The following is a 24979-nucleotide window of genomic DNA, read 5'->3' as shown; positions in this document are numbered from 1 at the left end:
ACGTAACACCTCAGCTGACATTCTAGGAAAAAGTGATATTTATTAAAATCCCAAATAAAACATTCACACAAACACATATTGATTAAATATGTAAGAATAGTTCATCACCCCTCAGAAAATGGTTAAAAGCATTAGAGGTCACACATTCTAAAAAGCATGTTGATGATCTATTATTTGGGCACTACACCATACTAATAACTGGTTATTAGAGAGGCACAACATGCCACACCTCAACTTCACTTGTTTCCTCATATTTTGGGAAGCATCCCATTCAGTGGAAAGGTTCATCATAGAAAATAATGAGAGAGAAAAAATTGCACACGTGTACAGAACAGATAAAAAATACTTTTGTGCCTGTATCTATAAGAAGTAGTTGAAAGCTGAAAAACCAACTAGAACACCAATGAAGAGTGCGACCCCTTGTGCACCCACTAACTTTAGCCCTAGCAGGGATACATCTGTAAAACTGGAGGTAGAAGTATATTCCTGAGAAGTAAAAGACAAAAAGCCTCATTTATACTCTGAATTTCCAAGTACTGTACATGAAAACAAAATAGTTAACAAAACCAAGGCCGGTATGTCAACCTAGTGCTTCCACAAATCTCACAATACTATTATCGTCATTAATATTATGACTGTTATTATTAATATGATACATGTCATCATGTAATCTCTGTGCTAGGTTTCTATATCATATTTTTTAAAGAAAGAACTTAAACGTGAAAACAAAGTAAGTCATATCTACAGCCATCCAAAGCCTTTTCAGAAGTGTTATCTACACAGGTTAATTCATAGAAGAATTGTCACAGCATAAGGCATCTTGCAATTACAGCAGATATTTTATCATAACATTTCATTTGATTTAATCTCCACATATGTTTTGGTTGTCCCTGTGATATAGTATCTACCAAACAAATAGTTAAAGCAAGTGGTAAATCTCATATCAAGGCTGAAAATTCATGGAATGATTCTGATTAGAAATAAGTAGGTCTCTTAACTTTGGTTGAGATGAAGAAATGGGGGGGGGGCAAGCAATCAAATATCCATAGGTCAAAAGCAAGTCATTTTTTTCAAGAGAATACTTTTGTACGCTAGCTATAGGGGCCCCAAAAAACAACCATATCCATCCCTGAAACGTATGATTGTGCGCTGTAACAAAGATATCCACCCGGGGACAGCATCCCAGAGCAATAAAATAAGTATTCCTGACTAAGGCTTCCCTGGTCTCCATTGCATGTTGCCAAAACAATCCAAAGTAATTATCATCAGCTATGATAGAGGAAAGATTAAAGGTTTAATATGATTGTCTGCAATAATCTATCCTTCCAACCATTATTTATCAAAAGCTGAATTCCCTGACCACAATCATAACTACAATCTCTTATCTCTGTCAATGCATTGTACAGTATAAACCCAAGTCATGAAGCGCAGCATAATATATCACACTTTAAGATATAACCGCAATATACTACTTCATTAAGGTACTATGTAATGATCTTACAACAGACATAGTCTAATCATAGTCTTTGAGGTAGAGGGGCTTCATTGTGGAAAAATAGAACACACGAGGTATACAATGTTGTAACATCTCCTGATTGTCACTACAATGAATTCAAAAATCCACCCTCGCTGAGGATTCTGAATTCGAAAAAAAAGTACTGGAGTGTGAATCCATGCAGTTTCTTGAAGATGCAGAAACAACCTTCGTAGTAGCTGTGGTACCTTAGCAGTTAAAATGCAAATATTTCTGAGCGCTGCAAATCAATGGATATCTGATAAAAATTGATATTTTCCTGATGACCAGATGGTCAGATGTTGCCTTGGGGACAAGGAGGTCAAAAGGTGAATTTGAAGAGCAGTGCTGACCCAAAGACAGGAATTGATTGGCTGTTTCCACCCCAATCCTTTACATAAGCAGCGCTACATAATGCAAGCATGTAGCTAAATTCATAAACGCTTTGTTGTTATGAAGATGTCATATCAATGTGTAGGTGCTTTTAAGACATGATTTCAAGCCCCCAAGTAAAGCTACTTCAACCCCAAACCTCTGTTTTAAAGCCGCACTATTGCAGAGCTAAGAATTCCTACACCCATCAATCCCCTACTAAAAGCTAAGTAAAGACATCCAAAAGAGCAGCTAACTTCAGAGTGAAGATGATCCCTCTACTTATAAAAGTACAGAGGACCCTGGGTAATTGATGAGACAACCGGATAGAAAACTAAATTCTAAAACTAAAAACAAATGGTTTAAACGGGTCATGAAAGAAACAAAACACTCAAACCAGCAAATACAGTTGTATAGTTTGTAACTATGACAGAAACATAGAGCAGTGAAATACAAAGTGATTGTTTTACAGCAAGCTGGCGGACACCTGAGAAAAACCAACATGTCTGCACATATAAGTCCCAATGAGCATTAACAATTCCTGTTGACTTCCACCGGGGGAAAAAAAGGTATCTTGCATCGTGACCACAGAGACTTATGAACCTGTGTCTGAGGTACAATTAATAGAACATCTCAGCAAAGATTGATTTGTGTGCAACTGCATTATGCAAATGTAGAGGTTTTCTATAACATGAGGTCACAATGTTACTTTGTTATGCCCTGAAGAAATAAAATCTTTAAAGCTTTTCTACTTAAAATAGAAGATATTTAAAATGTTCTGCTTTATAGAATCCAAATATATATTTTTTGCAATGACTATATTGTTAGATGATAATAATAATAATAATAATAATAATAATGAGAATAATAATGTTAAAAATAAAATAAGTTTAATTGTGAGTCAGTAGCTGTGTTAAATGTGTAAACAGCGCATTACCATTCCAACCTATTATTTTTATTTTGTTCTTGGATAATCACTGCATTTATGTAGAAATAAATTATTCACAGGCTGTGCATATATCGTAATCATATACTGGCTCTTCGTTGGGTTATTGAAACTTATTTTGGCTAAAGAACAGAAGAGGGGAGAAGATATGAGAGAACCTGAGATAGACCACTTGAAGTACACTGAGTTTTAGTTTGTGTTTTGCTGTATATGTTTTTTTGGCATAGGCTATTTAGAAAATGTTTTTGTTTTTTTGGCTTTAGTTTTGGCATCAAAAAGGGAAGGGTCCAGAGTTGTTAAGATGATGGGTTGATTGAGGTAGGTGTGTAGGGGAGCGGCTGGGATCCACTGCGCCCACCAGGGGCTTTGTTGTTACTTGATGATCCAGAGGGGCCTGACGAGGCTGACCCTGCTGCCTGAGCAAAAAGCACACCTGCATGAAAAAAAAACAGACTTACAGTAACATTTATGTCATTGCAAAAAGATAGCAAGTTGAAAGTTCAACTTGTGTTTTCCTGACCTACAAAGGTCCAATGTTGTGAGTTGCAGCAAGTCAGGAATGACAGTTGTAGTAACACAAGAGTGTTGTAGACTGACTGGTGACTCACCGGTGTACATGACTCCATTGAGCTCCACTGACATACTGATGCTGCTCATGCCATTTGTGGTGAGATTGAGAGCGGAGTCCTGCCGGCCATCTGAGAAAACACACACAGCATGTAACGTACACAGCATTCATAGGTGACGTTTAAAGCTGCAATCAGCAGTTGAAACAACAAAGCGTTTTCCCTGCGCCTGTTTCCGTAAAAAGCTGAGGGATGGGGGTGGAGAAACATAACCACTCTCAAATTCATAGACACCGATATGGATGCAAGGACAGACCATCCATATCAAAATTATAGTTTAGCCATGTTTTGAGGCTATATAGTGTTTGTTTACATTCATTTTGTTTACAAATCTGCTGGAGGGTGGCCCTGGAGTTGAGAGAACTTGGACAAATACAATGGCGCAATTACACTTGATATGTGGACTGACGATTTTCGAAAAATAGGATACTTGTTTACAAACATTGGAGTAAAACATGCTTATATTTCAGGTTGATTGGGTATGACAGTTAAACTAAGCTCATGATGCATTTATATGTTATATTCTTCAAGAATCAATGGGTAAATATCCTTAAATTATATGTATAATTATATGTGGTGAAGTTATTAATTGCACTTTGGATGGTGTATCAATACACCCAGTCACTACAAAGATACAGGTGTCCTTCCTAACTCAGTTGCTGGAGAGGAAGGAAACCACTCAGGGATTTCACCATGACTTTAAAACAGTTACAGAATTGAATGGCTGTGATACAGGAAAACTGAGGATGGATCAACAACATTGTAGTTACTCCACACTACAAACTTAATTAACAGAGTAAAAAGAAGGAAGCCGGTAAAGAAAACAAATACTACAAAACATGCATCCTGTTTGCAACAAGTCACTAAAGTAATACTGAAAATTATGTGTCAAAGCAATTAAAGTTATGTTTGGGGCAAATCCCAATACAACAGATTACTGAGTATCATTCTCCATATGTTCAAGCATAGTGGTGTCTGCATCATGTTATGGATATGCTTGTAATCGTTAAGGACTGGGCAGTTTTTCAAGATAAAAAATAAACAGAATGGAGCTAAGCACAGGCAAAATCCTAGAGAACCTGGTTCAGTCTGCTTTCCACCAGACAGAACCTGGTTCAGTCTGCTTTCCACCAGACACTGGGAGATGAATTCACCTTTCAGCAGGACAATAACCTAAAACACAAGGCCAAATCTACACTGGAGTTGCTTACTAAGACAGTGAATTTTCCTGAGGGGCCAAGTTACAGTTTTGACTTCAAATCTACTTGAAAATCTATGGCAAGACCTGAAAATGGTTGTCTAGCAATGATCAAAAACAGATTTGACAGAGCTTGAAGAATTTTGAATGGAACAATGGAAAAATGTTGCACAATCCAGGTGTGGGAAGCTCTTAGAAAGTTACCCAGAAAGACTCACAGCTGTAATTGCTGCCAAAGGTGGTTCTACAAAGTATTTACTCAGAGATGTGAATAGTTATGTAAATTAGATACTGTATTTTGTTTTCCAAAAATGTACTAACATTTCTAAAAACAGGTTTTCACTTTGTCATTTTGGGGTATTGTGTGTAGATGGGTGAGAAAAATCTATTTAATACATTTTGAATTCAGGATGTAACAACAATTTGGAATAAGTCAAGGGGCAGGAATACTTTCTGAAGGCACTGTAAACTAATTAACTAACTGCACAACCTAATTTATAAACAAACAAATTCATTAAACAATCTAACACATACAAATGGATATCTGAATAAACTAACTACGTGAACAACCCTAACAAACGGAACAACCTAATATATTAAACAAAGTCACTGAACAACCTAACTGTACAACCTATTATGTAAACTGCCTTGCTGAACTATACATACAAACAGCCTGAACAACCAAACGTCTGAACAACCATGAAAACACAACCCTACTACTGAAGCACACACACACACACACACACACACACACACACACACACACACACACACACAACCTCATACATTTCTGTGTAGACTTGCAAACTACTGTTAAATAGACAGAAAACACATAAGAGGAGAGTTGAGGGGGGAAAAGCTACATAGCTTTAGGGCATTTCCATGAAATAGTACTCATTCCTTTGAACAAAAACAACAAAATGTCAAGTAAAATTCCCCAGCATTCTGTACTTTTACTAGACACTGATAAGAGGATAAGAAAGTTCTGCTGTTGAATCCTCTACGTATAGTGTCTGTATGCTGCTGGGGCACATTGTATGTGCAAAATGGGTCAAAATACGCAATTGTTTGACATGGCCAGTTCAAGATCGACAATTTTGCTTCAGAACAGGAGGCCTGATCTACATGACATAAATCCCCTTTTAGGACTGTACTGTAGACCAGTGTTTTCTCAGATGATGTGTTGAGAACCACTAATGGGTTGTGTGGCCAGTCCCTGGGTTGTAGCTAAAGACTGGGTTGTGGCTTAGAGATACGGTTTTGTCTAATGTGGTGGTTGTCAAGGAGAAATTGAAAGGCCTTCATTAGCTAGGTCACAATGTAAAAAAGTTTAGGAACCAATGCTCTATTTGTATTTACTATGGATCCCCATTAGCTGCTGTCAAAGCAGCAGCACCTCTTCCTGGGGTCCAGCAAAATTAAGGCAATTTATACAATTTGAAAACATTACAATACATTCACAGATTTCACAACACACTGTGTGCCCTCAGGCCTCTACGCTGTGAGTGACATACTTTGGTTATTAACCATACTAAGACATATGTTATTTTACTGATGGGCTGCAATGGTGGCCCAATATTGGTACCTTCAAATCAAACTTTATTTAAAGTGCATCTAAAATTGCAACATTCTTTACCTTGGTTGTTGATGCGGATGTTCATGGGCATCTGGGCAGTCATGGCCAGCAGGTTGTGCTGCAGCGCTCTCTGCAGCAGTCGCTGGTGCTCCTCGGCAGGCAGAGCCATCTTCTTCTCCGGGGGCTCGCCCGTCTCCAGTCTGTCCCTCAGCTGCTCCAGAGCCGCTACCTGGGCCGCCATGGCTGCCTGGGCCGCTGCCGCCTGCACCACTGCCACCGAGTGACCCGCCAGAGGATGCCCAGACATGCGGCTCATGCCGGACAGGGGCTGACCGCCCTCCTCTTCTGCAGGGCAAACGTAGAAGTTTAGAACAGGATAGTGTTGGATGTGGTGGCATTTCAAATAAAATGTGTGATGCTATGGGTTACTGTTCACATCAACTGTTCTGTGGTAATCTGTATGAACCCACCCAACACTTTGTGGTTGTGTTCGTGTTATGGTTTACTGTTCACTTCAATCTGAATGACATGAATGAACCCAGAGAAGAATTTAAATTAAATTAAACAAACTTCCTAATTTCAATGCAGCATAATTGTCCTCTAAAGATATCTGAGCAAAACCTGTTGCTCTCCAACAACACCTTTCTTGATTTTCTGGATGGGAGTGAGAGATGCTCCGTTGGTGGCCACGTTCATCCCCATGTTCTGCATGGACATCTTGGGGGAGGACAGCATGGTGGGGGTCCCATTGGGGGAGTAGGTGAAGAGGGAGCTGCCGAAGCTCTGCCGGCGGCCCTCCCGCCGGTTACTGTCGATAGCTGCCTGGAGCTCATTGGGGTTGCTGAGGCTCCTCTTGTCACATTCATATGGGTACAGGTACTTCATGTATCTGTGAAAACATCATTTCAGTTGGTATTAGGAACATTATGAAATCATGTGAAAAACACTATTACAATGGATAAGTATACCCTGAAACAAGTTTACAAATTGTGTGTGTGTGTATTCACCAGGGGTTGGAACTGGTTCAGGGAACGGAACAGAAAACCAGAAAATAATCAATTTAGAGGAACAGAACCGGGAACGAAAGTGAATTACACTGTTCCAGAACAGAACGGTTATTTTAAAAGCATGGGAACCGGTTAATAACATTATTTTACATTAAAGCATTTTTTTTCAGTCCCACAAAAAAACGCAACAAAGCCGATGCAAAGCACTCACTTATTCCAGTGTCTACCTGAACATCTTAGCCAGTGAGTGTTCGTGTAGGCTACCTCCCCCTCCAACGTATAGTCTACTGTAGCCTACTGACGTACAAGTGGGGTTCAGAAATTAGAGAGATTATTTATTAGAGAATAATGGATTAACCTTTCAATGCTAGTTAAGGATACTGTAGTTATGACGTTTCACATTGGATTTGTTAACTACAAAAAGGTAAGACGTGTTTATTTTTTTTAAATTCTGGTGCCGCTCTGGTCCAACGTTAAGCCAACTCTCTGAAGTTCAAAAACATTCAAAGTTCCTTCATGAAAGCCGCTCCTCCGTAGGTATAATTCTGTGGGACTAATTCAGATAATGCATGTCACAACAAGATGCCCAGCGCTTCAAGCCAAGCCTCCTCCTCCGCCAGCTCCGACCACCTGCAAAATGTCAATCGCATCGCGCATCCTACACTTGTCTATCCAATGCATGTAAATAGCTTGCCCGCTCCATAGCAAGCTGCTCTATCCACACAGATTGGTGAAGTCATTTAATGTTGCGCTAAATGTTTTAAAAAAAGTTGATTTCAGAGGTTTAAAAAGGATCAGAAAGGAACGATATAAACAGTTACTTTGTTTTGGGGTCGAACCAGTTCAGAACTTTATTTTGCTGGTCCAAACAGTGGAACGGAACAAAATTATGTTTCTGTTCAGAACAAATTATTGGAAAATTCTTTTTGTTCCAACCCCTGGTACTCACTGTGTCCTGAGAGTAAAGGCAGCACTGGTAATTGAGGTAGGCAGGTTGAGTCCTTTAGTGATCTCTCTCCACAGCTTCTTGTTGATGACCTCCACCAGGCCTCCCTTCTCTGTCACCAGCTGGTACAGCATGTACAGGTCCAGGACCTGCTTGGCCATGATGGGGATCCTGTTCACAGGGGTTCCTGGAGACAGGGAAAAGACAACTCACTGCCTGTGCTTGCACCATACTCTTTTGCTAGGTTTCTCTTTTGATATGTTACTATGGAACTGAGTGTGAACTGAGAAAGCCTTCTAGTAGTTTGAAACGGTTTGAACGCTTCAGGAGTACAAGACTACATTCAATGGGTGTGGCTTTGGTGACAGAAATGTCATGGTCTAATAGGGAGAGGGTATTGTTTTCCTACAGTGTCACACCTTTTCTGAGCACACAATACTTTAATACATAATACATTTTAGTCATTTAGCAGACGCTCTTATCCAGAGCGACTTACAGTAGTGAATGCATACATTTCATTAAAAAAAAATTCCCCCGTACTGGTCCCCCGTGGGAATCAAACCCACAACACTGGCGTTGCAAACACCATGCTCTACCAACTGAGCCACACGGGACTGTTGTCAATGCCATGTCTGTTTTACTCTTGTCATGGTATTGGGTCTTATTATCCTTTCAAATATGTGACATCTTTAACAATTAAGAAAGCTTTTAAAAAAAGAAATGTTTCTCCTTTGTCTTTTGTCAATTCCCTATATTGTCCCTAGAGGGCAGTGTCCAATTATTAGAGAAACTATGCACGCAGACCCGCCCATACATTTGTTTGACAGCAAACATACTGTAAACATTCAATACTGGATTTTCCACACTGACTATCTTGACGTTTATTTATATTTATTGTTATTACATTCAACATGTTGGCCTTATATTTCCAAAGTAGAACTAATTTGTGTATCAACATTATACAATGTACTGTGCTGTTTGAAATGCATGAATAAAAACACTACATCAACCCACAATGTGACTGCTGACTACTCTCCATGTTGTTTCTCTGCATCGTTTTGTAGATACAGTATGACTATGTTTAATAAAATAAGCTTGTGTGGAATTGCCATGTTTTGAGGCAGCAATTCACACTTGGAATGCTGAACCAAACTAAACACCATAACTGAACGGAGCAACATACAAAAACTCTGGAGCCTAAACATATGCATAAATACATTCCTAACTCAATACATACACTCTTGTGTACGCTCTACTTTTAGACGCGCTGGGAACAGTGAGGGATTGGCAATCATCTCCAAATGAATAATGATCCACCCGTGGAGGTGAAAGCTGAGAGTGGTGTTTCGTATGTCAATGAAGGGGGAAGGGACAGTTAGAGCAGTGGTTCCCAACTCCGGTCCTCAAGTACACCCAACAGTACACATTTTGATTGTTGCCCGGGACAAACACACCCGATTCAACTAATCATCAAACCCTTTGAGTTGAATCAGGTGTGCGCTTGTCTGGGGCTACGATCAAAATGTGTACTGTTGGGGGTACTTGAGGACTGGAGTTGGGAACCACTGGGCCAGAGAACAGAACACTGCCTCCCAGTACTAATCCACCAAGGCAAACAGTACAGCCTTCCAGTCTCCGTCGAGTCATGGCAGTTATTGGCATTGATGTGGCTCTGCTAGATCGAGGGACAGAAAGGTACAGTACTCTCTGACACATACGACACTCCCTCACCTCTCTTTTGCATGAAGCTGAATAGATCATCCAGAAACTCTTTTCTCTTGGGGTCGCCATCTAGTTCATAGAGCTGTTGAGGAGATGAGAAGAGGGGAGGGGGAAGAGATGAAACAGGTTACAGCTGGGAGCAGATTACCAACGGGGGTTGAGAGCCATTATTGCCCCAAAATGGAGGATGGAGCCTCAGCCTCAGAATGCCATCAAGTCGAGAGAGGAGGCCCAGTCTGATGAAAACCTGATGTGGCCCTGCTGCTATAGCTGAGAGCTCAGTGAAAGTTAACAGTAAAAGTGGATCACATGCTCAGGGGAATACAGTGGGCTATTGAGGCAACTTCAATTGCGGTATGAAGATTGTTCACTACAGTCTGATTCACACTTGCTGGTGTGAAAAGTATCTTTTGACTGGCTAGAATGTCAAACAAACGTGCAGCTTACAAACCAAATGTATACCTGAGGTGAAATATATATATATGTATACCTGCTACACAAGGTTCTTCATCATTACAACAGCTCGACCAGAGCACAAAATGTAAAACTCTACTCTGGTTTGGGAGTGCTTTTTTCAGGCTCTTGTTGTGTAACCACAAACAGGCCATTCTCTTTGTGGCATTTAGCGCTCATTAGTGACGCCAAGCTGCCGTAAGATCTTATTATCAGAGGGATGGGGGGCTGGATGATTAGGCGGGGAGAGCGGTAATGTAGGGCTGGAGGCAAGGCAAGTCTTAATTACAGGATGCCTGCATTTCGAGGAGTGCCATGCCATAAATCTTCAAAATGGCTCCCCTCAGTCTCTCTCGCTCTTTCTCCCTCTCTCACAAGTTTGTAATAGATCTCCCCCCCATGCCTCCCTCCACCTCTTCCTCCTCCACAGCGCAACCGCCGTGTTCTTCCTTTTCCTTCTATCCAATCCACAGCCGGTCTGCTCTGCCAGCATTCCTACTGTAGGCTCCTGAGATAGGCCTAACCTGCCTGGGAAAAGATCATCGCCTTGACAATAGAACTGTCTGGACAAAATGAGATCACATAAGTTACAGCAAACATAAACAAGAGGGCATATCTGTTTGCCACAGAGTATCTACAGTTGAAGGCGGAAGATTACATACACTTAGGTTGGAGTCATTAAAACTTGTTTTTCAACCACTCCACACATTTCTTGTTAAAACTATAGTTTTGACAAGTCGGTTAGGACATCTGCTTTGTGCATGACATAAGTCATTTTTCCAACATTTGGTTAGACAGATTATTTCATTTATAATTCACTGTATCACAATTCCAGTGGGTCAGAAGTTTACATACACTAAGTTGACTGTCCCTTTAAACAGATTGGAAAATTCCAGAAAATGATGTCATGGCTAATTGATAGGCTAATTGACATAATTTGAGTCAATTGGAGGTGTAACTGTGGATGTATTTCAAGGCCTACCTTCAAACGCACTGCCTCTTTGCTTGACATCATGGGAAAATCAAAAGAAATCAGCCAAGACCTCAGAAGAAATTGTATACCTCCGCAAGTCTGGTTCATCCTTGGGAGCAATTTCCAAACGCCTGAACGTACCACGTTCTTCTGTACAAACAATAGTACGCAAGTATAAACACCATTGGACCACGCAGCCGTCATACCGCTCAGGAAGGAGACGTGTTCTGTCTCCTACATATGAACATACTTTGGTGCGAAAAGTGCAAATCAATCCCAGAACAACAGCAAAGGACCTTGTGAAGATGCTGGAGGAAATGGGTACAAAAGTATCTATATCCACAGTAAAACGAGTCCTATATGGACATAACCTGAAAGGCAGCTCAGCAAGGAAGAAGCCACTGCTCCAAAACCACCATAAAAAAAGCCAGACTACAGTTTGCAACTGCACATGGGGACAAAGATTGAACTTTTTGGAGAAATGTCCTCTGGTCTGATGAAACAAAAATAGAACTGTTTGGCCTTATTAATGACCATTTATGTTTGGAGGAGAAAGGGGGATGGGGGGGGGGGGGTGCTTTGCTGCAGGAGGAACTGGTGCACTTCACAAAATAGATGGCATCATGAGGGAGGACAATTATGTGAATATATTGAAGCAACATCTCAAGACATCAGTCAGGAAGTTAAACCTTGGTCGCAAATGGGTCTTCCAAATGGACAATGACCCCAAGTATATTTCCAAATTTGTGGAAAATGGCTTAAGAACAACAAAGTCAAGGTATTGGAGTGGCCATCACAAAGCCCTGACCTCATCCTATAGAAAATATGTGGGCAGAACTGAAAAAGCGTGTGCAAGCAAGGAGGTCTACAAACCTGACTCAATTACACCAGCTCTGTCAGGAGGAATGGGCCAAAATTCACCCAACTTATTGTGGGAAGCTTGTGGAAGGCTACCTGAAACGCTTGACCCAAGTTAAACTTTTTAAAGGCAATGCTACCAAATACTAATTGAGTGTATGTAAACTTCTGACCCACTGGGAATGTGATGAAAGAAATAAAAGCTGAAATAAATCATTCTCTCTACAATTATTCTGACATTTGACATTCTTAAAATGAAGTGGTGATCCTAACTGACCTAAGACAGGGAATTTTTACTAGGATTAAATGTCAGGAATTGTGAAACTGAGTTTAAATGTATTTGGCTATGGTGTATGTAAACTTCCGACTTCAACTGTGTGTAGTCAATAGGGAGATTTGTGTGCTCTCTTCATCTGGTATAGGATACCCTTTTGGCTTCATAGCTTAACCAGGGGTCTGAGACATGATATCTGGGGGCCCAATTGTATCCAGCCATCTAATCTAATGTGAACCTCAATGAATTCAGTCAATTCTGGTTAGGCAATGTGATAATTGCTATACTGTGAGCCTGTACTGTATATTGAAAATAAGATTTTCTTATAAAAACAATGGGCCATTCGCTAAAATTACTTTGGAGTCCCCTGGTTTAGACTGAAGATTAGCATGAGATTCATCTCAAAGAAAAGTCATTAGCTGGGCCAAGCCATAGCAAAAGGTTTGGAGTACCAGTGGCGGGTGAACAAGACAGTTGGAGAGGTTGAGGGACCGCAGCAACCACTCTGAACAAGATTACTGACACCATCCCTGACAAGCAGAATCAATTTACTTAGGCAAAGCCATGGAGCATGCTCCTCTTTCTTTAAACAGTTAACTTTCCTGACACAAGTTACTAGAGAAACCCACCAATCAGGTTCCCTTCCCCACCCCCTCTCTCTATCAACCACCACTCCCTTTAGTTGGGCCCCTCTCTCTCTCGTATTACTGGATACAGCTGCATCCTTTTCCCAGGAAACTCTTAGAGACCCCCCACACAGACACCCATCTAATCCCCCCTCCAAACCAGACCCCCCACCCCTCCCCCACATACCTCTAGTAGAACACATCTGTTTATCTGGGCTGGGTGGGGTTTGGGGGCTACAGGTTGTCACATCAACCTAAATCTATAGTATACACACTGATAGGGCGTTGACCGTCTCCTTGTGTGCGATTGTGTCGCAAAGAGCTGTGTCAATGACATTGGTGGTGAGCATTACAGTACATTACTTTTATGTGTGCCCCAGTGATACTGCGGCAAAGTAGGCAGGCGTTTTAGATGTAACTTTTAGTAGCAGGGAGTTTTAACGTGAGCAGTTTTCCTGCCAAACCAGATTTCCTTCGATCCACCCAGAATGTTACAATGTGAATAGGCAAACAGATAGTCAGAGACCACTTCAATGCATTGTCTGTGCAAACTACATAAAATGGTTGAGCGCACCATGTTTATTTGGCTGTTTCCAATGTTTCTTCATTAGTAACTCTTGGATCATTGGACACAAGATAAGCAACATGTTCATTTCTGAATGCTCTAACTACTGTGTGCAGGTCAAGCTTGTCGTGTGCCTGTTGGGTTAAACACAAACACACAAAAAAAAACTGTTTCATGTCAAATACCATGAATAATTCCAGCGCAGGTAGCTGGAATTGGTACTCAAATCAGTTAAGATAAACAACAGCAACCGGAGTCCCATGCAAATCATCATGGCACCGGGTGAGAAGTGTCACGTAGCACATAATTGGGCCTAGCGATTGAACCCTATCCCCACATGGACATTGAGAGGGAACTGCATTGAGCTGATGTGTCACACAAACACTTACCCATCCTTTCACACCTGACAATCACCTCCGGGCAGGGCTGACACACACACACACACACACACACACACACACACACACACACACACACACACACACACACACACACACACACACACACACACACACACACACACACACACACACACACACACACACACACACACACACACACACGAGTGGGGGATGGGAGGGAAAGGTCAGGAGGGGGAGGGAGCAAACATGCAGCTCGACTTCACCAGTGTGAGAAGGTTCTGGATATGGTTTGTGAACATCGGTACATGATCGCTCTTATTCAAATAGTGCATTGTTCCTAGCTGTATCCCTCCTATGCTAGCTTTCGGCGTTTTCACATGGCTGTCAAGTGAACAAGGACAGTTCAACACCACACTGTGGTGCTGGCTGTTCCCTTTTACTCATTATCACACTCATACACACTCAACTCAAAGAGATATAAAACCACAGTTCCAAATAAGAAATCACATTAATGGTAATGCATCACAGTGAGGTAAGGAAGCTAAAGAGCTAACACTACGCTAGCTGAGTTTGCTAGCATTGAATTAAAAGAACCAACCGTTCTGAATTTATCAATTTGAGTTGGCGTGTAGAAACAGATAAATCATTGGGTTGAGTATAATACACTTATTTTATGCTATGGCCTACTATATTATGTTACACAACTAAGAGCTTACCTTTTTTTTCCCTAAGAAAAAATGTATCATCATAATTGTGTATATTTTGTGCCTTCTAGAGAATATTTCCACTCAAGAGGAAAATTAGTTGTACAAATCAAGTCAAAGTTTTACTGGGCTGCAGGAACAGGAAATTAAGACTCCATGGTAGCCTGGCGGATAGGAGCGTAAACGAAAGGTCACTGGATCAAATCCCCGAGCCGACATGGTACAAATCTGTCGTTCTGCCACTGAGCAAGGCAGTTAACCCCCAAATACAACTGCTCCCCGGGCGCCGATGACGTGGATGTCGATTTAAGGCAGCCCCCCCGCACCACTCTGCATCAGAGGGGTTAAATGCGGAAGACACATTTCAGTTGAATGCATTCAGTTGTACAAGTGGTATCCCCCTTTCCCATAATCTAAGCTCAAGAAGAAGGAACCAGCAAAGCATACTGTAGTTTGTTTTTGAAGTGAAAATAAGGAGCTAATACCTACAGGGTAAAGTGACTTGCAGAATATACCAAAGTAGTACGTAAATAAAGATTGACGTCTTCCAAAATCATCCCCAGTCTGTACCTCTTTCTAGTGTAGTGTGAAGACATAATTAACACAGTAAGAAAGAATTCACACTTGCGGATGGTCAATGAATGAATAGCAAAAGAAGTTCCACTATGTATTTGAATGAGTCCGAAACTAGGCCATTTATGACTTTCCAGTCTGTCTCTCTCCTCTTTCTACACCCAAACAAATACAGAAACCTATGCATGAGCAGACATTTACTCATTTTTAAACCTGAGAACAAATTCAGCCTTTCTGAGCACTATACCTACAGAGACAGAACACACTGCCAAACACGCTCCAACACATCTTAATCCTGACTGAATTCCCGATCTTTAAATCCGAGATTCACCTTATGAACAGAGGGTTGGGGCACAATCAAAGGACTAAGACGCAGGGAAGTATGTATTTCGTTGAACGGTGTATACCATGTGTATCCTGCACATAATAGAACTTAAAACTGAAACTGAAATACTCAGAAGCAAAAACAAAAGCTGTTTCTCGTAGTGAGTATTGCTGCATTTTCTAAGAACTGAAGAGAGTTGAGAGGACAGTCAAAATAATTTAAAGGAATTGATTTGTGTGGATTAAGAATAATGGTGATAGCACATGTAATATGTTTGAATTCTGCCAATTAATGTAGTCAATAAAATAACTACATTTAAATGATTAAAGTAATCCTATATAGGGCCTATGGCAAAGTAATAATCATGTATTTCGTTGTATATATTTACATTTTAAGTGAAAAGAGAGTGAACACCACTTGACGATACATGACATGGAAATAGAATGAACAATATTCAAATGATACATGTATCCCATTCCCACTAACCCCAGCTGTTCTTACATACAGCCAGTACAGACTTTGATGATGAATGTAGAATAGTTGGTAGCTTGTGAGAGCCTCTACATGGCTAACTGCATGGATGATGTATTAAAGGCCTATCCTTACTACACTTAAATGATAATGCCATAGAAGCCAATGTTTGGAGGATATATTGGCATGGGTGTCGTTAGGCTCGAGACGAAGTTGAGGCCTGGCAAACCGTGCCAATATATCCTCCAAACAACAGCTTACTAACCTATTCAAATAATGACTGACATATTTTCATGAAAACCCCTATTTAGATGAATTTATTCATACCATTTCATCATTCCACGAGATATATTCCTGATACAAATCTGAGGTTGCTACCCAAGCCATCTGGTCGTTCATCCTGTCGGTTTGGTTGCCAGAGACGCGACCCAGTTGTGACGTCTTTTTGTTCTGCATTGTCTTGTTTTGCACGCTCTGTACAAAATAATAAAATGCAGTACTACAGGATCTTTCTTAACGTAGCTCTTTATTAGCTAGCTACAACTTGCATGTTCACCTATCTCCAACCATGATCAACTGACCATGACCTAACCATCTGGGTGGTCTTAACCAATTATAGCACAGTAGGATACGGCGGTAAAATGCATCCAATTATAATTCAGTATGTTCACACGTATGAATATTACATCCCCCTTCTTTTAAAACAAAAGAAAAATGTTTTACATATTCTAAGCGTTTCTTTTGAATACATGCTCTGCAGTTTGAACTCAATGTAAGTAACCATTGATATTGCATACTACACCAACTGAATCAACATAGACTCTGAAACAATGATCCAACATACTGTTACGTTTCGAACAAGGGATTCTCAGCAACTCAGCTTTCACTGTAGAAATGACATCTTAACATTTCAAACAAATACAATACCAAAGCATTTCAAGTGAACTTTCAATAACAAGTTTACAGTCTGGAACTCTTTTATGGCAGCGATCCACCTACACCCTTTGACATTTCACAGGTCTAGGACAATTCTGGGCTTGACCCCTCTTCCTGACCTTGTGCGATATGATGCAGAGCATGCTTCTGTGTCAGTCAACAGTTCTTGTGGTGTTGCAGGTAAGTACGGTGTATGTTGTGCTGTGTGTGTATTTAGTCCATCACGTTCTCTTTCAGGGGAACAGTTCATCTCATCAGTGTGTTGTTCTTTTGTGTTCAGTAGGTGACGACGATTGCGGCGGTACACCGCTCCTTCTGCGGTGCGGACGTGATTTGAACGTTCAGTGTCAGCTGGCTGGATGACGACTGCTGGTTTCCAGAGGCCATACTCCTGGATTCTAACTGACTCTCCGTCGATCAGTGGTGGCAGTGGTCTAGCTGACCTGTCGTAGTATCGCTTTTGTTATTGTTGTCTCTGTGCATGTTTTTGTCCTTGTAGCTGACGACCTCAGGTTGCAGCTGCTGGTTGGTGCTGGGAAGGATTGAGCGAAGTCTGCGGCTCATCAACAGCTGGGCTGGTGATTTGAAGTTGTCAACTGGAGTGTTGCGGTAATCAAGGAGACTGAGGTAGGGGTCTCTCTTGTCTACTTTTGCTTTGTCCATGAGTGATTTAGCAATCTGCACAGATTTTTCAGCAAGGCCATTACTTTGAGGGTAATGTGGGCTTGTGGTGACATGTGTGAACTCCCATGCTTTTGTGAAGGATTCAAACTCATTTGATTTGTAACAGGACCCATTGTCAGATATTAAAGTCTCTACAATGCCATGCCTGGCAAAGGCTGCTTTCAGCTTGTGTATCACAGCTGCAGATGTGGTGCTGTGAAGCTTGTCGAGTTCGAAGTATCTGCTGTAGTAGTCCACTGTTACGATGTAGTCCTCGTTGTTCCAGGTGAACAGATCGGTTGCCACGACCTGCCAGGGTCGGTCTGGGATACAGTGAGGTAACATTGGCTCTTTGGTGTTTGAGGGGCGTCGTTCAAGACAGATGGTGCATCTACCAACAATGTCCTCTATTTGTTTGCACATTCCGGGCCAAAACAAAATGTCCCGTGCTCTCTGTTTGCACTTTTCCATGACCATGTGTCCAGCATGGATCTTTGTCAAAATCTCTTCTCTGAGACTGGTAGGAATAATGATTTTCTCTCCTTTGAAAATGATTCCGTTGATCTGTGATAGTTCATCACGATGGTTCCAGAACTCTGAGACGCTCTGAGGGCATTTTCTCCTCTCCTCAGGCCACCCATCCTGTATGACTTTCCTCAGCTGTGTGAGTTGAGAGTCCTTTTATGTTTCTGCTTGGATCTCCTTCAGTTTTGTGTCACTAACTGGTAAGTTGCTGTACACAGTGTGCACTTGCATGTCCACGTATCTCCAACCATGATCCACTGACCATGACCTAACCATCTGGGTGGTCTTAACCAATCATAGCACAGTATGATACGGCGGTAAAATGCATCCAATTATAATTCAGTATGTTTACACATATGAATATTACATGCATCTATGGATGCGACCCAATTGTTTGTTCTAAATGTCATACCGGCTGGCAATGTTCTTATCCCTTGCTTGCTAGCTAGGCAACTACGGCTAACGTACAGTCACGTCAAAAAGTGCAGCCAGAATAACAGCAAAATAGCTGCATTTGCATTTGTTAAAGCTGTTTTCTAGTGACATTTATTTGGATACATTCATAAGAACAAGCTAATGATGCGCGATTTCACCTGGCATAGAAAATGCACTCTCTCATCAGAACACAGTTGTTCAGAGGAGCTATCCAACAACACAGCTAACACAATCACTTCAAACTGAAACTGGAAAGACAGCTGCATTTCGTTTCATTTGACCTGTTTTCTATTGACATTTCGTTGTTTATATCAATACAAATTAAGCTGATTCATGATTTCGACTGGCTGAGAAACGCTGCCTGCCTGCCTGTCTGTCTCGACTCCCGACCCCTACACGTACATTACTATGGGACAGCTGGAGATCTAATTTCATTACTGAAACAATGTTGCAAATGTCAGAGAGACAGACAGCAAGGTTTAAACAAATCTCCGCTATTGAAAACCAATTTCTAGTCTAAAAAAAAGGGAGATAATGTCTAGATGCTTTTTAAGTGGAGATAAAGTTTATAAAATTGTCTGGCTGGGCTGATGAGACAGTGGATTGCGCAGTGAGATGGAACAGAGTAAAAAGGCATTTCAACGTCAGTTTTAGCCAGTGGTAACTTCTGGAATAGACACCGGCTGGAATGCCATTTTTAACCAATCAGCGTCCAAGATTAGACCCACCCATTGTATAATGTCTAATGAATAGTATCATGTTTATAAATGACAAAGAAGGTAGGGCAGAACTGTGAGCAAGCTGCAGATTCACATGGCAGCAATGTGAGTGGGTGGGGAAATGTTTTATTGGCACGAACAAGAACAGGTTCTAAGAACAACAACATCACCTAACAAAACAAAGAGGTCCTTTATATAGATTGGAACCTTTCCACACTACATTACCACGTTAGAGACTGATAAGCGTAATTAACCCCAAAAAAGGCCCAAAACTTCTGCTTAGCAACGAGATAAACATCTAATGACTATTCATGCTCAAGCTGGAAGCATTTATTCAGCGCCAGTGGAGATGAAGTGATAATGTTGTCTCTAAACGTTGGAGAGATGGAGACAGAGATAGGAGCGAAACTCAGGGTTCAAGCCAGTGTCACGAAACAAACCAAAACCTGCGTCACCTAACAGGACCAGCAGACAATCTGGAGGGAACAGAAGACGTTATGTCTGGAGAGAAAGGCTCCAGTTGTTTGTGCAGCAGAGGGCTGGGGTAAGGCGCCTCAAGTGTCAATCAGAATGATTGATGGCTTGGGCAATGAAGGTAATGGTTGACGACAGCCCAGGTCCTGCCCCCTCAGCAGCCCTTTCCATAGGGCTCTTTAGGGAAGGAGATGTCCTGGTCGCGTGACCAGACCATCCAGATCAATAGGTTGTATGGGTGAACGTTTAACCTCTGCTGACCCTTGATTTGTCCTCTCCTTGTCAGCTGTCCTCCCCCATGTTGTGGAGATTGAGTTAAAGGACAAAGAGAGGAACCATGGAGGTGGTAGGAGGTGTGCTACTCAGCCTGGACTTGGCAAGCCCACCTCCTACCAAGACAAAACAGCTGACAAAGACCCACCATTGTCATATGAAGATCAGGGGGAGTCATGACACTGTCCACTGTTTTGACTTGAATCCTAAACATCTTCCAGATGTAAATGGGATCCAAACAAGGTGTGGCTTGTTAATCTCACACATCATGCTTTGTATGAATGTCACGCTCATAATGGGTCTTTACGGATTAAATTGTAAGTTCATATTTTACCCTAGTGACATTTTCCTATCACACCAATCTATTTCAAATAAGGTGGATTCAAAAATGCGAGGCAGTGTGAAACACTAATACATAGCTTTGTATTATTGCACAAGGTCACATTCTAGGCTTTCATACAGTAAGAAGGTGGGGAGTACCAAATGGAGACAGAGTTTAAGCCTTGTATAGAAATGTATAGATTAGACACTACAAAAGACACAAGGCATCCACAAAGACAGATGTATGGCTTGAGAAGTCCAGCAATGTCAACCCTTTTAGTTTTTTAATTGCTTTAAGCCAATAAAGGAAATGCAAGTTGTATAATCTCAGTCCACTCCCTGATAATGTATTAGCAGACAACTCACAGTTATTCCTAAATCAAATCAAGTTATGAAGAAATACAAGGCTAGACTTTTCAGATAACTAAAAACACTGTATAGGTGCCTTCTCTGATTCAGAGGGGTTGGGTTAAATAAGGAAGACACATTTCAGTTGAAAACATTTAGTTGGACAACTGACTAGGTTTCCCTTTCAAACCAAATACAAAAAGGTTCAAGCACCAAAATGGGAACACGCAAAAAAGTGCTGGCCTTTATGCAATCTTTGTTTACATTCCTGCTACTAGCTACCCCCCTTCAACTCCATATTGTGCGCCTGCCAATTCCCAGAATCCCCTTGGTTGCACAGTTCTGACATCAGCTGCACAGCAACTAGAAGCTGGACACTTTCCAACACTCTACTTCATAGCCAAAGGCCAGTATTCACTACACTTGTACTGCTTGGCTGTTGTTCAAACTGTAACTCCTCCCTGCTCTCTCCCTCCCAGACCCTTTAGTTACATCCCTTAATTTCTCCTTGATTCAACAGGAAGACTTTAATAGGGCTTCCCATGTCGCTGTTTTTTTTGTTTTCATTCCATTGTTTTTTCGTGGGATGCCAAGTTCCATTAACCCTGTTCTTTCTTTGTGTTAAATGGAGCACACCCAAAGGTTTCCCAGGGCACTTTAAGGCAGATCTGTAGAAAAATTCAGTTGTCAAACTGTCTTCAGCATATGCTCCTCCAATGGTCTGTTGTGCACTATATAAAATGGTTGGGTCACAAGTAAATGCTGTGCGAACTGGACGCAATACTTCACTGACCTTGCTCCAAGTTTTGATTTCATTTATTTATAATCAGGCCAATGGACTACATTTGTATGAGCAAACCTTTATAGGCTAAATGGTTTCAGAGAGACAAACTGTTTTACAGTGGTTACACCAAAGGCAAAAGGCTTAAGTCACATTTGAGCAAAACTGTGTGGGTTACAAGGATGTTTCACTAATAGTCATTGGCTGATCAATATCATGTTTTTAGGATTTAGGCCTAAATGTAGAAATATAGAAATTATATTAAAAGCTAAATCTCAGGATATAGTGAAATTGTTTTTTTAGACAGTTCATATTTTTTTCGAATGAAAAACTGCAATTGTTACAATACATAGACAGCAGCTGGTAAACACCAAGTCATACAAAATAAATAAAGGTTTGAAAAATACTGAGATAAGCTAAAATGCAAAACTGCAAGGCAGTTGCTTTGACACTAACAAGTAGGCTGGCCTAGCTATAGGCTACACATATTTTGTCATTTGAGCGCTGACTAAACAGTCAGGAAGAAACTGTTAACACATTTCAGAGGCGAACATTAAGGAATGCCATCGGTATAGGAGTTGTATCAGCAGAATTGTGCTGGCGAGCAATCCCAATAAGTGGCACTCTGTATTGGCTCCAATTCGCCCTTCATTTCCTGTGGTCACTGCCCTTCCCCCATTCCATGTGTGTGCGTGCAAATCAATATTTAATGCCAACTCCCTGATAATAGGGAGTGCAATGAATTTTTAAAGAGATACCCTCTTTACTGTCCATCTGTGTTCCATCTTCCCTGCTGTGTGTATTTAAAAATACAGAAGAAGAGAGGCAAGAGTGGGTACAAAGGTTTTTTTTTGCTTCTGGAGTTTTCTAGCCTGAGAATGGTAGTGTAATGGGAGAAGGTTTAGGCAATGGACAGTCGGCAGGTCAACACAATTATTTCTGAAGCACTCTCCGCCTTGTTGTGGACAAGCAGCAGATTCCCCTTCAACACAATGACTGTTGTGATTAGTCAACTTTAAGGAACGTGGTAATTGTTATCCTAAAAGGCCCAAAAATACAAAAATCCCAGATAGTGGTTTCGTCTGGAAATCGTTAAGTTAAACACTAATAATTTTACTTAAATATTTCTCTCTATTTAAAAAGTGCTTGCAATGATCTTTGAATTGGACATGTTTGTTATAGAGGTCTGAATACACTGCATGCTGTCATCATAATTCAAACATGTTTCAAGGTGTTTGAACAAATAGAAGAGGTGAATATGTATGTCTACACACTAGCTGCAGGGTTAATGAGTCAGTTCTGAACAGGGAGGTAAAACATGGAGTTTACCCTCTCATGGTTCTACAGTGCATCCATTTTATGCTAAATATTTTGCTGTGCGACCTAGACTTAATTTAAGAGCAAAAGTGCGCCTAGAAAAAAGATTCTAGCTTTAATATTTTAGAATATTTTTCATTGTGCTCCTAAATTCCTTTGAGTGCGCCTTCATTTTCCAACTTAGGCGCACACGTGTTCCTTGTAAAAAAAGGTCAGTGTAGAGCCCTGCCTCTGGTGAATGAGCACCAAGGCTGCTTCTGAAATGGCATCCTATTCCCTACATAGTGCACTACTTCCTGGACAAAAGTAGTACAGTGAACAGGGTGCCATTTTGGACATAACACAGGTACATTTTCACTGTGGACGTAGTCCCAAAAGCACCAGGTTCTCATCTCATGTGATTGTGTTAATGGATGGTTATGATGAGCTATGCCTTATCAGATGTCAAATAGTAACAGATATTAACAGATAGGCCTACAGGTTGGTAGAGGAAAAAAAAGGTACAAGATTCTCCCTCGTGTTTGAGGGAGTAAACAACTCCGAATGGAAAAAGAGGGCCGGGTAGTAGTAAAACAAGTGCTGTCATATAAAAATATCTGTGGATAGGTGTATGTACAGGTACCAGGGGGTGGGTCTCACTAAAATAACACAGCTCAAATGGCACTATACCAGGGGCAAATCAGTTTAACTGGCAAACATTATCCACTGCTGGTATAATTTGATATCCACCCAATGAATCATTTTTTTAGTTCAGCTGCCTCTGGCAGATATATTCTATCAGGGGCTACTGGCAACCTGCCTAGAAATGTTGATTAATTTATGACCACATATTTTATCAGACGTCCGCCCAGACCACACTGAGGCTGATTTAGTCAGACCTTTCTTCAGCCAAGAGGATAGACACTCCTATGTTTCATGATCAGGTTAGACTAAAGGCAAGCTGGCTGTCATGTAACATGGACACCCATAATACGCTCACCTGAATGTCTAGTTTGTATGTAGGGCCCACATATCAGATTGGAATGGTTCCAACTGGCACAGACTGATAGAGACATGCAACATTCTGAGAGGGTCTGGGTCCAGAATGGCCAGATTATCACTCTCCCTCAGGCACATTCCAACTGCCTCCACCCACCTACCCAAAATAAACTCTACAGTCTTAACCCCTTCCTCCCCAGGGAGAGGCACAGACCATCACAAAACTTCTACTCAGCTATTATCGTAAGAAAAACATATTTAACTTGGGGGGTGGGGGGGGGGGGGGGGGTAGGCAAAGAAGAAAAACATACTGGCACTCTTAATTATTAACTGTCAACAATATTCATCCTTTCTGAGGTGACCGTGATATAACTCGGATCATTTCAGCAACACTAACCATGATTCCATCCACAGTTTTTATGCGAAAAAAGTCATACCGTATAAAATAAAATCCCGACAGCTGTGATGGAAACAGGAAGTTTCCAATTTTATAAATTTTATAAATTGCGACAGATCATTTGTTTGTTTGACATGGTGGGATTTTTTTGTGTCTGTAAAATGTATTATGCGAGAAATGGCGGTGGAAATGCCTTTATGTGCAAATATTAATATAATAACCATCGTATCAAAGTAAACTTGGAGTCACTCGATGATATGGTGTGTGGTCCTCCCACTTCGACTCGGTAAACCATGCAGTTTGTCAGGCTAAAGATGAAATAAGATGAACTTCACAGGGTGGTGAAAGTGCACAGAGCTCCTTTCCAATAAATATCGAGGGTCTTATTCTGGTGACATGACGATCGATGCTTGACAGCCGTTTGACAAATAAAAATATTCTCTCTTATCCATAATAGTCTCACCATGTAGACTGTATCCGCAAGCTGTCGGCTAGAGCGCACGTGCCGAGACCAGAGTAGGCACATTTGCTATTTGTGAGAAAACTGTAGAGTTGAAAATGCGATGGAAACATATTGAACTTTAGATTTTTTTTATTCGGTACATGAAAACTTAAGGGAAAAGGTACATTTTTCAGGACTACGTCATCACGCGCTGATTTTTATCTGCAACAAGACAATTTGGTGGAAATCCACCACTGGAGGAAAAACGTGAATATTCACA

The 24979-nt window shown here is 41.1% G+C and overlaps 1 protein-coding gene across 2 annotated transcripts in view; it reads right to left on the bottom strand.

The window, feature by feature from the left end:
• Positions 1–15: 15 nt before the first annotated feature.
• Positions 16–24979, bottom strand: part of LOC106613647 (AT-rich interactive domain-containing protein 3A) — a 67005-nt gene continuing 42041 nt past the window's right edge. For both annotated transcript variants that reach the window (XM_045687422.1, XM_014216131.2), the window contains 6 exons: positions 9916–9988; positions 8188–8371; positions 6873–7120; positions 6292–6576; positions 3440–3529; positions 16–3264 (listed from right to left, as the gene is read on the bottom strand). In XM_045687422.1, coding sequence (XP_045543378.1) covers positions 3128–3264; positions 3440–3529; positions 6292–6576; positions 6873–7120; positions 8188–8371; positions 9916–9988 — 1017 coding nt within the window. In that variant the 3' untranslated portion in view covers positions 16–3127. The remainder of the gene's footprint in view (positions 3265–3439; positions 3530–6291; positions 6577–6872; positions 7121–8187; positions 8372–9915; positions 9989–24979) is intronic.

Source organism: Salmo salar, chromosome ssa10, assembly GCF_905237065.1.
Source record: "Salmo salar chromosome ssa10, Ssal_v3.1, whole genome shotgun sequence".
Lineage (NCBI taxonomy): Eukaryota > Metazoa > Chordata > Actinopteri > Salmoniformes > Salmonidae > Salmo > Salmo salar.
The sequence above is the reverse complement of the archived record's forward strand: the minus strand, read 5'-3'. Positions and strand labels throughout refer to the sequence as shown.